Raw genomic sequence first — 14,210 nt, 5'->3', positions numbered from 1 at the left:
GCTGACGAGTTTAAAAGACCCTTTAGAACGGTTGGCGCGCTGGAGCCTGAATCCTCCATAGTTTGACATGACGGTGATCTTCAGATAGGGGAAGCAACATTCAGACGCTGATTGCCTTTCTCGTGTGGCATACGAACCTGCGAGGCAGAAGATGACGATGCAGCCTTTGTTGGAGTTGTAAACAAGGCTACCGTCGCACAGCTGCAACGAGATGACCCGAAACTAGAACCCATAATTCGTTTTTTTTTTTTTTTTTGGAGGGTCGCACTTCAGCTGCACCCAGACTGTTTGTGAGAGGGCTTTCGTCATTTTGCTTAGGCAGCGACGTCCTGTATAAGATGAACTTCACGCCACATGAAAACTACTACTTACTCGTCGTCCCAAAATCTCTTTGGAATGAAGTATTACAGGCATGCGACGATGAACCAACATCCGGCCACTTGCGTAACATGCGTACGTTGTGCAGAGTGAGGTAGAAATACTACTGGCCAAAACAGACGGCAAACGTTCAACACTATGCTCGAACATGCCTCGATTATCAGCGCAGAAAAGTCCCACCCATCAAACCAGCAGGCCTCCTCCATCCTATTGACGTGCCTGTTACTCAATTCGCTCAAGTCAGAGTGAATCTCTTGGGCCCATTCCCAACCTCATCGGCAGGTCGCAGATGGATTATAGTAGCCACCGACTACCTCACTCGTTACGCCGAAACCAAGGCTCTGGAAAGGGGCGTAGAAAGTGAAGCAGCCAGACTTTTCGTAGAGAATGTGGCGCTGAGGCATTGCGCACCATCAGTGGTAATAACTGATAGGGGCACTGCATTCGCAGCTGAATTATTACAGACAGTTTTAAGACTTAGTGGCACATCCCACCGACAAACAACGGCGTATTACCCGCAAGCGAATGGTCTTACGGAGCGTCTTAACAAGACACTTGCGGATATGCTCTGCATGTACGTCGATGTGGAACATAAAAACTGGGATGAGATCTTGCCGTATGTCACGTCTGCCTATAACATGGCTTTTCAAGAAACAAGAACGCCCTTCCACCTTCTTCATGGTCGTGAAGTCGCCACTATGCTGGATGCCATGCTTCCACACGAGTGCGAAGATGCCGAAACAGATGCTGATTAGATCGCTCAGCTTGCCGAAAAGCCCGACAACTTGCACTCCTACGTATTAGTTGCCAGAAGGACTACGATTCAACACGGTACAACCTTCGTCACCAACCAATCTTATACGAACCAGGAGAGAAAGTTTGGATGTGGAGTCCTATTCGGCACTGTGGCCTCTAAGAAAAACTTTTAAGACGGTACTTCGGGTCCTATAAAGTTCTACTACGTCTCAGTGACATTAACTATGAGGTTGTTCCTGATACTGCGCACTACTTAAGGCGTCGAAGGTATGCTCCAGAAGTTGTTCACGTGGTTCGAATGAAGCCCTATTTGTCCGAATGAACTGATGCGTTTCCAACGAGTACAAACCACTTTGATTATAAAGCATTGGGACGATGCTTTCTTGAATGGGAGGCTAATGTCACGGCCAAAAGCCGGGCAAGAAGACAGAGGACGATGAAGTGATGAGCGTAGACAGCAACCACGGTTCCTTCGAGGAAGACGACGTCAAAGCAGCTGCTCTTTTTTTTGTAATACAGGCCTTATTATTTCCTGTTCACACCTTCGTCCTGTATCTTGTTATTTTCACGTCACGACAATATATATATGTATATATATATATATATATATATATATATATATATATATATATATATATATATATATATATATATATATATATATATATATATATATATATATATATAGAAGGAAAGAAATCATCCCGACAAAGACACCGGTCCACGGAATCGAATTTGCAGCCTCTGCATTGTGAATGCTAGGTGTTAACCCTTGAGCCACCAAGGAGCCCCTCCTTCAACGAACCTGCAAACGACAAGCTATTTTTCAGTACCACTTAGCGCCGGTGATGCGCATCTCGGAGGAAAAACATCGGGTTTTCAGCATTACCAGCAAGATGGCACAATGAGCGCGTGGCTGCGCACACTCCCTCCCACGCGCAGTTGACCTCGCGGAGAGTAGGGGTGGACGTACAGCCCCTTAACCCTCACTCGCGCGCCCTTATCTTATGGTGGGGAGAATCACATGTCGTGGCTGGACTTCAGCTTTCACCGGAAGGGTCATGTTGTAGTTACCGGGCCTACAAAGGTCACTGCAATTGTTGCACAGTCTCAGTTTCCGAAAAGAGCACGTTTTTAAGACACAGGGAAGTAACGCCTGAGACGCTTATTCGCGTGCACCTGTACCTGTGAGTACGTTTCGTGCGTTATTTGGGCGGGAGAAACGCGGGGTACATTTCGATCTCCTTGTGATTATGCGCATGACCTTCCAATTTGTTGCTATTGCGTTCATTCCTTCGCTCTTGTGGCAAAGCTGTGACTTTTTTTTAATCTATAAACTCGCTGGCAGACGCTACCTGCGTCGGCGTTACGTGGTGAGTGAGGGGGGCATAGGGTAGGAGAGAGAGGAAGGAGGATGCACTTCTGCATGAAATGGAGGTGTAACTGCCGCCTGAAGTGATGCCTAGAGGAGAGAGAAGGGAGCGAGTGTAGGCTAGCAGACGGTGCCTGCGTCAGCGTTGCGAGGGGAGAAAGGGGGTGTAGGAGAGTAGAGGGGAGGGGAAGCGAATGCACAGTAAGGGTGGTCATGCCACAGTCTGCATTGACGTCCGCTCCAAAATGATTCGCATATAAAAAATAGTTGTTCTGGCTAGCCCGCACCAAGCTTCACTTGCCCACTTTTTGGTAATCGGTGAAAGACTCCTTTGCTTTTTCTTTATTGCCTGGCCTCAGCACCGAGCTTGGACGAAGGGGCATATACGACTGCGTTTTGCATGCTGTAAAAAACATAGACTTAGAAGGTGTCCTTGAGGGTGACCATAACCTGCTGGATCATCAGATTTGTGTCGCAAGAGGCATCGCCGAGCTGCACGATCGCAACGCTAACAAAATACTCACAAGCTTCAACCACTAGTACAGGCACCTCACCATTGGCGCGATGGTCGCTTACATGGATGAAATTGTAGAGGGTGAAGCTACCGAACCTGCTTCGACAAATTGAGGTACCAACCAGATTTTGATGTCAACCCGAGCCTTCTGAAGCAGAAGCTAGACTAGTTTGAAGCCCTGCTTCTGTGATTTAGGGATCGCTTCTCGTCATCGTCAAGAGTCAGACAGACCTCAGTCACTAAACATCGCCTCCTGACAGAGTAAAATGCGAGACAACTTTGTCAAGGTTCATACCGAGTTTTGCCGCGGGAATATGAGGCCATAAATAAGCAAGTCGATGAAATGCTACTCGACGACATCATTCAGCCTTCCAAGAGTACTTAGGCGTCACTTGGGCGTTAGTGAAGAAGGATGGAACACTACGTTATTTAATCGATTTTCGCCACCTGAACAAAATCATGTGTATCATCTTCCACGTACACACGACGTCCTGGATGGACTCCACAGCACAAAACACTTTTCGTCAATGAACTTCAAGACTGGCTATTGGCAAAGTGAGGGCGGCAAAAGAGACCGAGAGAAGACTGCCCTTATTACACCAGACGGCCTTATCGAGTTCAAGGGCATGCCTTTTGGTCTTTGCTCGGCGCTGGCGACTTTCCAACGAGGTATGTATGGAGCTATGGCTGGCTTACAGTGGTAGGCTTGCCTCGGTGACTTGTACAGCGTCATTGTGTTTTCCTCGAGCTTCAAAATACTTCTCTAACGCTTTGAATCACTAATCATGACCTCTGAACTCACGGCAGCCAGTTAAGTGCGGCTTCGTGTACGAGGAGCTCTTTTTCCTGGGACACGTGATAGCAAGTATGGAGTCCGTTCCGACCCGTGAAAAACAGCCACTATATCCAACTTCATGCCACCTACTGACAAAAAGGCAGTACATCAATTAATGCGATTGTGTGTCTATCACAGGCGTTTCATCCACGTATTTTCACATATCGCCATGCCGCAAACTCACTTTTCGAAAGCCGACGTGAAATTTCATATGGAAACGGCACAACACGAAGCATTCCAAGAATTTAAACAACGCCTGCAGGCACCACCGATAGTTGCATATTTTGACGAATACGATGAAACAGAAACACACACCAATGAAAGCAGCACAGTGCTCCTTGCCGTTCTTGATCTGAACGGTGATGTACTGGATATTGTCGTAAGTTACGCTAGTGACCCTATCTAAGACACGCAGAAGCCAACTATTATATAGCAGATAAGGAGTGTTTTAGCAGCATATGGGCAGCGTCAGAGTTTTGCCCCTACCCCAACGGCAGGCCCCTTCAATGTTGTGGGTCACCATCAAGCCTTGTGCGGCTAGCTAACTCGAAAGACCCTTTAGGCCATCTTGCAAGATGTAGTGTGAGACTTCAAGGATTCGAGGTTATTGCGATTTACAAGTACAAATAAAAGCACTCTGATGCCGACTGCTTGTCTTGCTCACCACTACTGGACGACAAGGATGATGACTGCTTCTCGGGGACCCTATGCGCTGGTGGCTTCACTTAATGACAGCAAGCCGACCCACAAGTAGGCCTATTGATTGCCTCGAGGGCAGGACCAAGCTCTTTGTTCACAACATCGAGGGTAGTCATGCTCTTCGTTCAGAATATCGTCCTTTATTATGGCGCCCCAGAGGTTCTCATTACCGCCTTTACTGCTGATTGTACTATGGTGATCTTAGAATATAGCCAGACAAGCCACCGCCACAACACCGCTTACACCACATAGATCGAGCGTCTTACTGAGACCATCTCTTACATGCTGACAATTCTTGCCCATGTCATTCAAATCTCAAAACAGTACGGTCAGCGTCCCCTCCATTTTGGTGCACTCTCTAGTCATGTTAAGTGCAACTTTCAATGTACTGCGGATGCGTCAAAAGACGTACATTGCATGCACAGGCCTACCTTAAAACTCTTACAGGCGAGTGTAGGAGCTCTCCGCGATAAGGACATTTATTTTTCCGGTACTTTGAAGTGCCAATGGTGTCAGCCACGCACAGTTATTTCATGGCACGCTCGCACGTAATACCACTGAGATCGTCTTTCGAAATTATCGCGCGGTAACGAGCGCACGACAAAAAGTAACATGAACCGTCGCTATAACGCAGCGACTCGGCGAAGGCGCAAAATTCATACGAATGCGTTGAACGAAACAAGCAAAACAAAATAAGTGAAGTCGTTTCCAGGCAGCCAGGCTATGGTGGCTGGCCAGGCGTCTCAGCCATCACGGTGCCGACCACAAATAGCCACCGCGATGGCAATACTAAAATTGTTTACGTCATGGTTACTCGTGCATCGACACTCAGTGCCTAAAGCAAGGCCTAGGAGCTCGCTGAACACCTCAAAATGCTGTCGATGTCACATGGCGCTGAATGTGCCAATGAGCCTTTGTACGCTCTCTGCACTCTAAATACGGAACGGACGTCATTCTACGGAACGGACGTCATTCATACTTCGCAAAAAAATTAAGCACCTGCATACCAAGCGTGTAAATGAACGCCTCATCTCGAGTTTCAAATTTGATTTCATTGTTCCCCAGCTTAGTTCCGTTCACCATTGGGTCGTGTTGTGCCTCTGTATGCTTCCATCGAATCGCGACCGCCCCAGCCACTATGAAACCCGTGGCATTTAGGTCCCATGCTCCGACTCAGCTGGCAGCCATTGTACCACCCGGAGCGAGCACAGTTATCTAGCCAAGCTAGCTATCTTCGAGGTGATTATTTGTGATTACCATGTTGCGCTGTTAACTAGCTATTACGGAGCGCTTATTCGCTCTTTACAATGACCGGCGCATGCACCATGTGATTGCCGGAAGAATAAATGGTTAGTTTCCTGCAACAAATACTAGCTGTTTGATTCAGCTTCCAAAAAAAAATTCTTAGGGTCTAACGTTGCAAAGCAAGGATATGGTTATGAGAGACGCTGTAGTTAAGGGCTGCCAATATTTCGTCCACCTCGGGTTTTTCCGCGTGCAGCTAAATCTAAGCAGACGGGCCTTAAGTATTTTCGCCTCCATGTACAATCCCGCTTCGAACGGGTCCTTTCTTTTTTGAGTTCGTTGTTTTTTTTACTGATTTACTTCATCTCCAACCAGGATAAAAACACAATACCATTGTTTTTACCTGTACTGCTACGCTGCTAAGGAATTAGATGAAGTGATTCCCGGCATGGAAGAAGAAAAAACTTCAGCAGTGTTTGCACAGTGCTCTCGAAAAAAACAAGAAAAAAAGAAAAGTGACAGGTCAGGCGTGCATACACCAAGCTTCGATTCTTTTTTTACCGGTATAGAAGCAGGGGTCCTCAAATTTTTCGTCTAATTTTTTGTAATCATTGGTCTGTTTATAAGCCCATATCTGTAAAGTGCTGTTTCAGTGCTAATGCAAAAAAGTTATGCTATCTCTAAGGGAGTTCAAAATGTTACATAACAGTCTGTAGTCCAGAAACAAAGAAAAGGGTCAAGTTGCGCTTGTGTCTGTCTTGTCCGAAATCTAAAGTGATCGTCGTTTAAGCAGATTCAGTGCGCAATAGCGTAACAACGCCTAGAGCAGCTTTTAGCCTTGAAAGCTATCAAAAATTTCCTGGTGAAATAAACTTCCGATTGATTCACTGCTTGACCGATTGATTGTATTTGTTTGATAGAGTACTCTTAAAATCACGTGCATGAATTTACCCCTCCCCTCCTCACACGGTGTTATTGCAGCCCGCATACGTCATTCTGTTTTGGGTGGTCTTGGCTATTCTTGCAAGCCAACTTATTGAGCGAGTTGACTTTCAGTAAGCAATGTTTTCATGGAACAGCTTAGGAGTGCCTAATCGGACATGGAAAGCACAAGATATAGGTCTGAAGTTTAATATGTATAAAATGGAAGGAATGTGCAGCAGCCTCCACAGAGAACAGCACTTAGCGACATAAGGCGAGACACCAGAAGTTGCAAAGCAATATGTCTACTAAGGACAGGTAGTAACCGCGGATCCGATCCATGACAGGGAAATACCTAAAAAAATAAAGATAATACCAATCACATTCGGTAAGCAATGTCAAATCATGAATGGTAGTCTGCTATTATCCCTTAAGAGGAAGGTGTGTAACAGCTGCGTCTTGCTGGTACTTACCTAAAAAGAATAAGCCTGGAGGCTTACAAAAAGGGTTCAATATAAATTGTAGTTAGCACAGCGAGAAACGAAAAGGAAAGTGATACGTGTAAACTGGAATAGACATGAAGGCATCAGATGGGTTCAGAAAACAAACGAGTGTTAAAAATATTGTGGGCGAAATCAAGAAACAGAAATGAATATAGGCCGGGCACCTCGCCCGTAGATAGGAAAACTAGTAGTCTTTAATGTAACTGACTAGATTCCAAGAGAAAACAAACGTGTGAGGGGGTGAAAGAAAGTAAGGTTAAAACGTTACGCAGAAGCAAGCACATGACCAGGCAGAACTTGGGAGAGGCCTTTGCTTTGTAGTGGGCGTAGTCAAGCTTATGACGATGATGATGGTGCCTTGCAATACTTTTTTCACTCTATGTCTTAATACTGAGCGCTTTACGTTTGCGCTTCGTCACTTGTGAACGCCTCTTTTGGTGATACTTTCCCATTTATCACTATGTATATCGAACTAGCCAAACAAACACACTTGCGTGTTTAGTTTCAATTTGGTAACACTGAAGCAAATACGCTGATGACACACATCAAGCTTGACCATTTGGCGGATGTAATATCGCAGAGACCAAGCTTGGAGGCAACTGCTCGACTGTTGACAGCTGCTTCACGCGCAGCAGTGTCTGCGTGGGTGGCACCTGCAAATGCCGGATCCACTACGCACAGAAGGGCACCGCTTGCGTTTACGTGGGTAAGTGTACACGATAACAATCATCTGTGATGCCTCGCTTTCAAGATTGCCACATTCCTTTCTCATGTCTTGTTACCGTCACGTTGCACTGTCAGTGATTCTCATCGCAAACCGTCCCTTCAGTGTTCCAGAAGCTTCAGTACTGTACTATATCGTTTTTAAGATTGCGCCCACTTCGCGAACATATATTCCGGAACCTACGTGGCTGCCAGCGATAGCGCTAAAATATTCTCCGGCACGTGCATAAATGCCAATGCGCTTCACCTATTGTCAATTGATCGACGGCCAACGTTCTGTTCACCGTTACTGCCAATGATTATCGCTGTAATCTTACCTTCAGTTTACGGGTCACAAGTTTGACCAAATAAACAGTTTCGTCTTGTATCTACAGTCTGCTCCCTTCATCTACGTCACGACACCGTGACATCTGGTGGAAGTGCTGCTTCTTTCATCTACCGGACGCCCCCGTAAAACCAGGAACCCAGCCTACGTCACGGCTGGGTTCATGACGTACGTGGCTACGGCCTCACCATCACCGACGCCAGCCACGTGCAGCGAACCAGCCGCAGGCAGCAAGGTCATCCACCGGAGTAGGGACCTCTATTCGACAAGGCTCGGAAGACCGAGGCCACTATCTCGACTGCGGCAACGATGATAACCGCTGTGCCACAGCCCACGATCGTGATGCAGCAGCCAAAATAGCCCATGACTTTCCATGAGTGGTAGTTTAAAGACACGGAGACCTGGCTGTGACCCATGACCGAGTGACCACCCTCAGACAAGTTCCGCCGTGTGTGCTTATACCTAAGAGATGCCGCAAAAGACATGGCTCGAAAATTGTGAATCGGCGCTTTAAACCTGCCTGAGATATCTCCTGCAGCGCACTCCTGGAAACGTTCAAGAGCATCTCCTGCAAAGAAAGGGCTCCTGCTTTACTGATCACGCGAGTGCAGCTTCCAACCTAAAATGTTGCCATTTTCGTGGAAGAAAGGACCCACCTGTTCCGTCACACTGATGTGGCCATGTAGTAGGAGAAAAAAGTGTGTTTCCTCATGCGAGGAGTCAAACAGGAGCTCTGCGCGGTATTGAGGAGAAACCCCACCGAAGCACTCAGTTGCTCCGTAAAGCATTCGAGTATGTTGCTTTCGCATTCATTGCTTCGCCCTTTTGGCGAAACTGTGACACTTAAATGCGAAGCATTTCTTACCAAACTTCGGCAACCTTCAGCTTATTTATCTATCTATCTATCTATCTATCTATCTATCTATCTATCTATCTATCTATCTATCTATCTATCTGTCTATCTATCTATCTATCTATCTAGCTATCTATCTAGCTATCTAGCAATATATCTATCTATTTAGCCACCTACAACTTTTAGCTCTCCTGGTCGTTTCGATCATGGTATCGATACCAAGCGTGATATGGCATAACATGACTATATAAAGAACATATTTAAATAGTCATAACATGAAAATCATGACATGTATGGCATGAATGTCATAATTCACATTTCATGGTGCTGCAGCTGTAGCGGTGGTTTCGTTCACTAGGCATGTTGCGAAACTCGTATGGTATGACACGATCGCATGGCGAACACAAACGACAAACCCTAACATGTTTATGACATGCTTGTCATGTAACATGACTACTTGCCACGCTCATGATGCGCTGGCAGTCGTTTCGCTACTTTCACTTATACCGAATTTGGTATTACGGGACGTGAATGGATGACGAAGGTATGATACTAGTGCAAACATGATAAACATGAGATGCGTGTCATGTAGCAACATGACTACATGCTGCGCTCACGATGCACTCGCGGCCGTTTCGCTTGCTTCATATGCACCAATGTCGGGATTACGCGACGCGAATGGATGACATAGGTAAATGACACATCCAAACATGATAATCACGACATGTGTATCATGTAACAACATGACTACATGCCACACTCATGATGCGCTCGCGTCCGTTTCGCTAGCTTCACATATGGCAAATCTGGTATTACGTGACGCCAATGGATGAAGAAGGTATGTGACTGGTGCTAACGTAATAATTATGAGATGGGTGCCATGTGAGAACATGACTACATGCCACAGTCAAAGCGGCAATACATTTTGACATGATTCGGTACGCGTGCTCGTCGGCGTTCATTTCGTCGCGTTACACCGGCGTTTTGATGCCACGGGCTGGTTCTGCCATATACTCGCAGGTGCGTGCCGCGCTGCGTTGCTTTAAGGCATGCGCGTTTCAGCACGTACGGCGTTCCTCAGTCACGAAAAGAGAGAGACGCAGTGTTGTCTGGGTAACGCATCGGCATAGAGTAATGCTACCCTATGGCATCGGCGCTAAATCCAGCATGTCGCATTTCGCGCCGGTAGCCGTCGGACCGCGCCGACAGACGCTGGTCGCGCCTGGCGTCAGACTATACGTCAGAACACAGTGAGCTCAGGGCTTGCTGCCATATTGAAAAGCGCGTGGCGCTGTCTGTTGCAAGCTTGGCGAAGCAGCACTGTCAACTGCCAGGTGAACAGATGCTTTGCGAATCAAAAGCGAACCTTCACAGCTTGAGTCCGGCTGTTAGCATGTTTCGCGCTGTTCGTGTGCTGGAAATTTATGCTGATGTCGCGTGAAACGTCGAGGAGACCTTCCTTGATAGTCCAGAGTGTCTGCAGCACGTGCATTGCAGACTACGGAAGCAGCTTCATCGGGTACGTATTACTGCGATTAAAAGAAACGCGAACAGTGGAAATCGTTGCTTTCGACTCTGTCGAACAGTGGCGTGCCTTGGCTGTGACAAGGCAGAATTTGTGCTGTAAGCCAGCGTCAATGTAGAGTTATATTCTGGTTCAACTTTACGCTCATGCACCGCATGTATATGAATTGACAGTCCTACCGGGCACTCGGAACACATGCGTGGTGCAAAAGTGCCAGCGAGAACAAGATTTGAAATGCTACGGTGACGCCAGCCGAAAGCACATGTCAATTCGCCTAGTGACAATCAAGGCATGTCGCAGTTCAACCGGATCGAAAGTCATGCTTTCCACACCATTCACGCTTCGAGATAGTAGGCCGTTACGGTTGTAATAAACATGCGCGGTGCGTGCATTCATGCGTAAGTCGTAATACGTAGATCCTATTATTGAAGTGCGGCCTGCGAAAGAGTATACGCAATAGTTTTGTGCCTCATACTACAGGCATACTGCACGCAAATCGCTGCAGTAAAGTTAGACAGCTAGAATCACGCTTGAATAAACACAATAAGTTTACTTAGTTGTACACTTCACAGGGCTCGTAGTTTTTCCTGCTGATTGCGATTATATTCTAAGGCGGTAGTGCTCGGCATTTTCCATTGGGGACGGAAATCTGTGTAATCGCAAAACACCGCACCGGCACGATTCTCACGATCCACTGTGAACTTCACAGGTAGTGCTCAGCAATCTCTTCCTCTTGCGCTGGTTGTTGTCGCATCAGATGACAGGGCAGTGGTACCCAGACGACATTTTATAAGCAGGCGCAGCGTGAACATGCGCTTTTTTGCACTTGAAACTCCCAGAGCCACTGCATTTCATGCTAGCGAGGTGCGCCTTGGCAGTTGCAAACAAACTATGGCGTCTCTGGGAGCGAGGGTATACCGTCGAAGGCGCCTGGGTTCGACGTAGGCGTGCTGTCGTCTATTGAGTGCTCGCGTTTTGCTAACGTAATTTCGCTGTGCCCAGCGTGCGCGCGCGTCAACGCTACATTGGAGTATAATGGGCCCTTCACGATGCGCTCCCGGCTGCTTTGCTAGCTCCGCATATACGAAATTTCGTGTTACGTGACGTCAACGAATGCCGAAGTATATGACTGGTGCAAACAGGATAATCTTGACGCGCGTGTCATGTAAGAACACGACAACACACACGCTCTTAGCGTGCTCGTGGCACGCTAAATGTTTATTATATTTACCGCTAAGAGCGCTAAGTATACTAAATTTGGCATCACGTGACGTGAATACATGACGAAGGTAAAGGACACATCCGAACATGATAATCATGACACGGAAGTAATGTACGGCATCATTTACCTGCACCTCGTAACTTTGTGCTGATATTAAAGTGACATATCAAGATTTCTCATTCATGCTTCGTATATCATCGATTCCCACTGTACGTGGGATCTGCCAGTTTTTTTTTTCTTATACGTTTAGCGGGTACAATACTTATGCTGATTGAAACAAAAAAATATTGAAAGATTTTGTAATCTCTATCACCCACACTTGCAATATGTATGCTCTGCAGATCTATCATCAAGGAGATCTAACAAGCAGCGAAGTTTGAACGCATCTGTATAAAACACGTTATATTTTGACTTTTCAGCAGCATAAACTATCTGTTTGTTAGCCTCTACATCTGGGATTCTTCTTGTGCACTCTTCCAATTCTGACTACAAGTTTCATGTGGAAACATCGGCAGCTGATGCTTTTCATTACGCACGAGTCCACTGTTTATTTATGTGTCGTCTCAGGTGACACGCCAACTTTAAAACTTCATCGAAACCTGAAAACGTATGCCTTTTAAGCTAAGCACTTCTTCAGAATCTTCACACACTGATATAGGTAATAAGAAACGGTAACGCTGAGGCACTGTGTTTTAGTGACTACGTTCCATATGCACTTTTGAATTAAGAGGAGGGCCGGTGTGCATCGGTTCGATCTCCTTGGCACGTGTTTTGTTTTTAGCTCAGACCATGTTGTCTTGCAGTATATTGAAAGTAGTTAAGCGCAACTAGTAATCCCTCGAAATATACTCTCACATTCACAAACGCTTCTTATCAAAAAGTATACACCACACGCAGTGCTGTGTGTGCCTTGTGTTTATTACCTAAATGTGTGCGCGTGAACGTCTGAGTTTTTTCGAGAGCTTATTGTTGCCCTACATTACTGACACTCGGAAGGGTTACAAAATAGTCTATTATCTGAGGTTTTACGTCCCAAAACTGCGATATGATTATAAGAAACGCCATAGTGGAACGCTCAGAAAATTTTCGACACCCTAGAACGTTTAAGCTGCACTTAAATTTAAGTTTATGGACTTCAAACGCTTTCGTCTCCATAAAAAATTCATACGCTGCCGCCGGGATTCAATCTTGTGGCTTTTGAACTGGCAATCGAGTGCCATAACCATTAGATAACCGTGGCGGGGCCAGCTAGTCAACAAACGGCTTCAATAACTTGTAGCAGAGCGTCAAGGATTTTGAATTTACAGCAAGACAGGCAGGGTGTTTTCTCTCCTTAAGTTACAATATTTTGTTCGAATGACCTGGCCCAGAAGGTTGAGGAAAGGCTTATTTATTTAATAGTTTTACCCTCGGGGTATACACATCAGAGATGGGAGAGGCATGTGATATTGGGTAAGAATGCTTGCTAAAGAAGAAACAAAATGAAACTTGAACAATAGACAGATCTATACAAAATAAATGACGCACCAAACATGTTAGCAAAAAAGAATGGAGAGGTACCGATAATGCATGTATTGATATTTTAGAACCGAAGAAACCAACAAAAAAGGTAAAAAAGTTTACAAGACACATAACTCAAGAAGCAGGATCGTTGAATGCCGAGCCTGTTTTGCGAAACAAAAAAAGCTTTTAAAGCGCAATGTATAGGTTATAGCTGTAGCTGACTGTGGCAGTAGATTCCATTAATATGTGATTCTTGGTCTGAATGCAAGTTCATAGCTTGCGGTTATGCTGAGAGCAACGTGAACTTTTTCTGGGTGGCCAATTCGAAGTGAAATAAATGGGAGGGGGAGGAGGGTTACGTGAACCGTTTACGAAGGATATTGCTGTTATCGAAAAGTTTATGAAGACTGCGCTAGCCTATTTTACTTTGAATAGTGAGTTTGGAAGGGTCAACTTGGGACTACAGTAGGGTAATGCTGACCATGACGTTAATATTGGTTGGCATAATTTCAAAAGTTTGAAACTGTTTCAAGTTCATGTAGTAGTCCATTGGAACAGGTATCCCAGATGTATTATGCATATTAAAATTATAGACGAATGTAACTAGTTTAAAGAAATTTCTTAAGGGAGGAGGGTGACTCATGCAGAAGTTCCTTGAAAAATAACAGAGTGAACGGCTATCTTTGGCAATGATGTACACAAAATGATAGTTCCATGATATTGTTACACAAAGTAAGGTAACTTAATGGGGGGGTTTAATGGGCCCTGAGTCCGTGATCACAGTATAATGATGATGATCTCCACCGCCATGGCTCGTACCCACTCAGGGGGATCGC

At 45.8% G+C, this 14,210-nt stretch overlaps 1 protein-coding gene across 1 annotated transcript in view; it reads left to right on the top strand.

Moving 5' to 3' along the window:
* The window catches only part of LOC142817608 (uncharacterized), a 70,232-nt gene that overhangs the window by 38,334 nt on the left and 17,688 nt on the right, over window positions 1-14,210 (top strand). Inside the window, exon 4 of the mRNA XM_075894664.1 lies at window positions 7,804-7,929. Coding sequence (XP_075750779.1) covers window positions 7,804-7,929 — 126 coding nt within the window. The remainder of the gene's footprint in view (window positions 1-7,803; window positions 7,930-14,210) is intronic.

The sequence above is a fragment of the Rhipicephalus microplus genome, chromosome 5, assembly GCF_043290135.1.
Source record: "Rhipicephalus microplus isolate Deutch F79 chromosome 5, USDA_Rmic, whole genome shotgun sequence".
Lineage (NCBI taxonomy): Eukaryota > Metazoa > Arthropoda > Arachnida > Ixodida > Ixodidae > Rhipicephalus > Rhipicephalus microplus.
The sequence above is the reverse complement of the archived record's forward strand: the minus strand, read 5'-3'. Positions and strand labels throughout refer to the sequence as shown.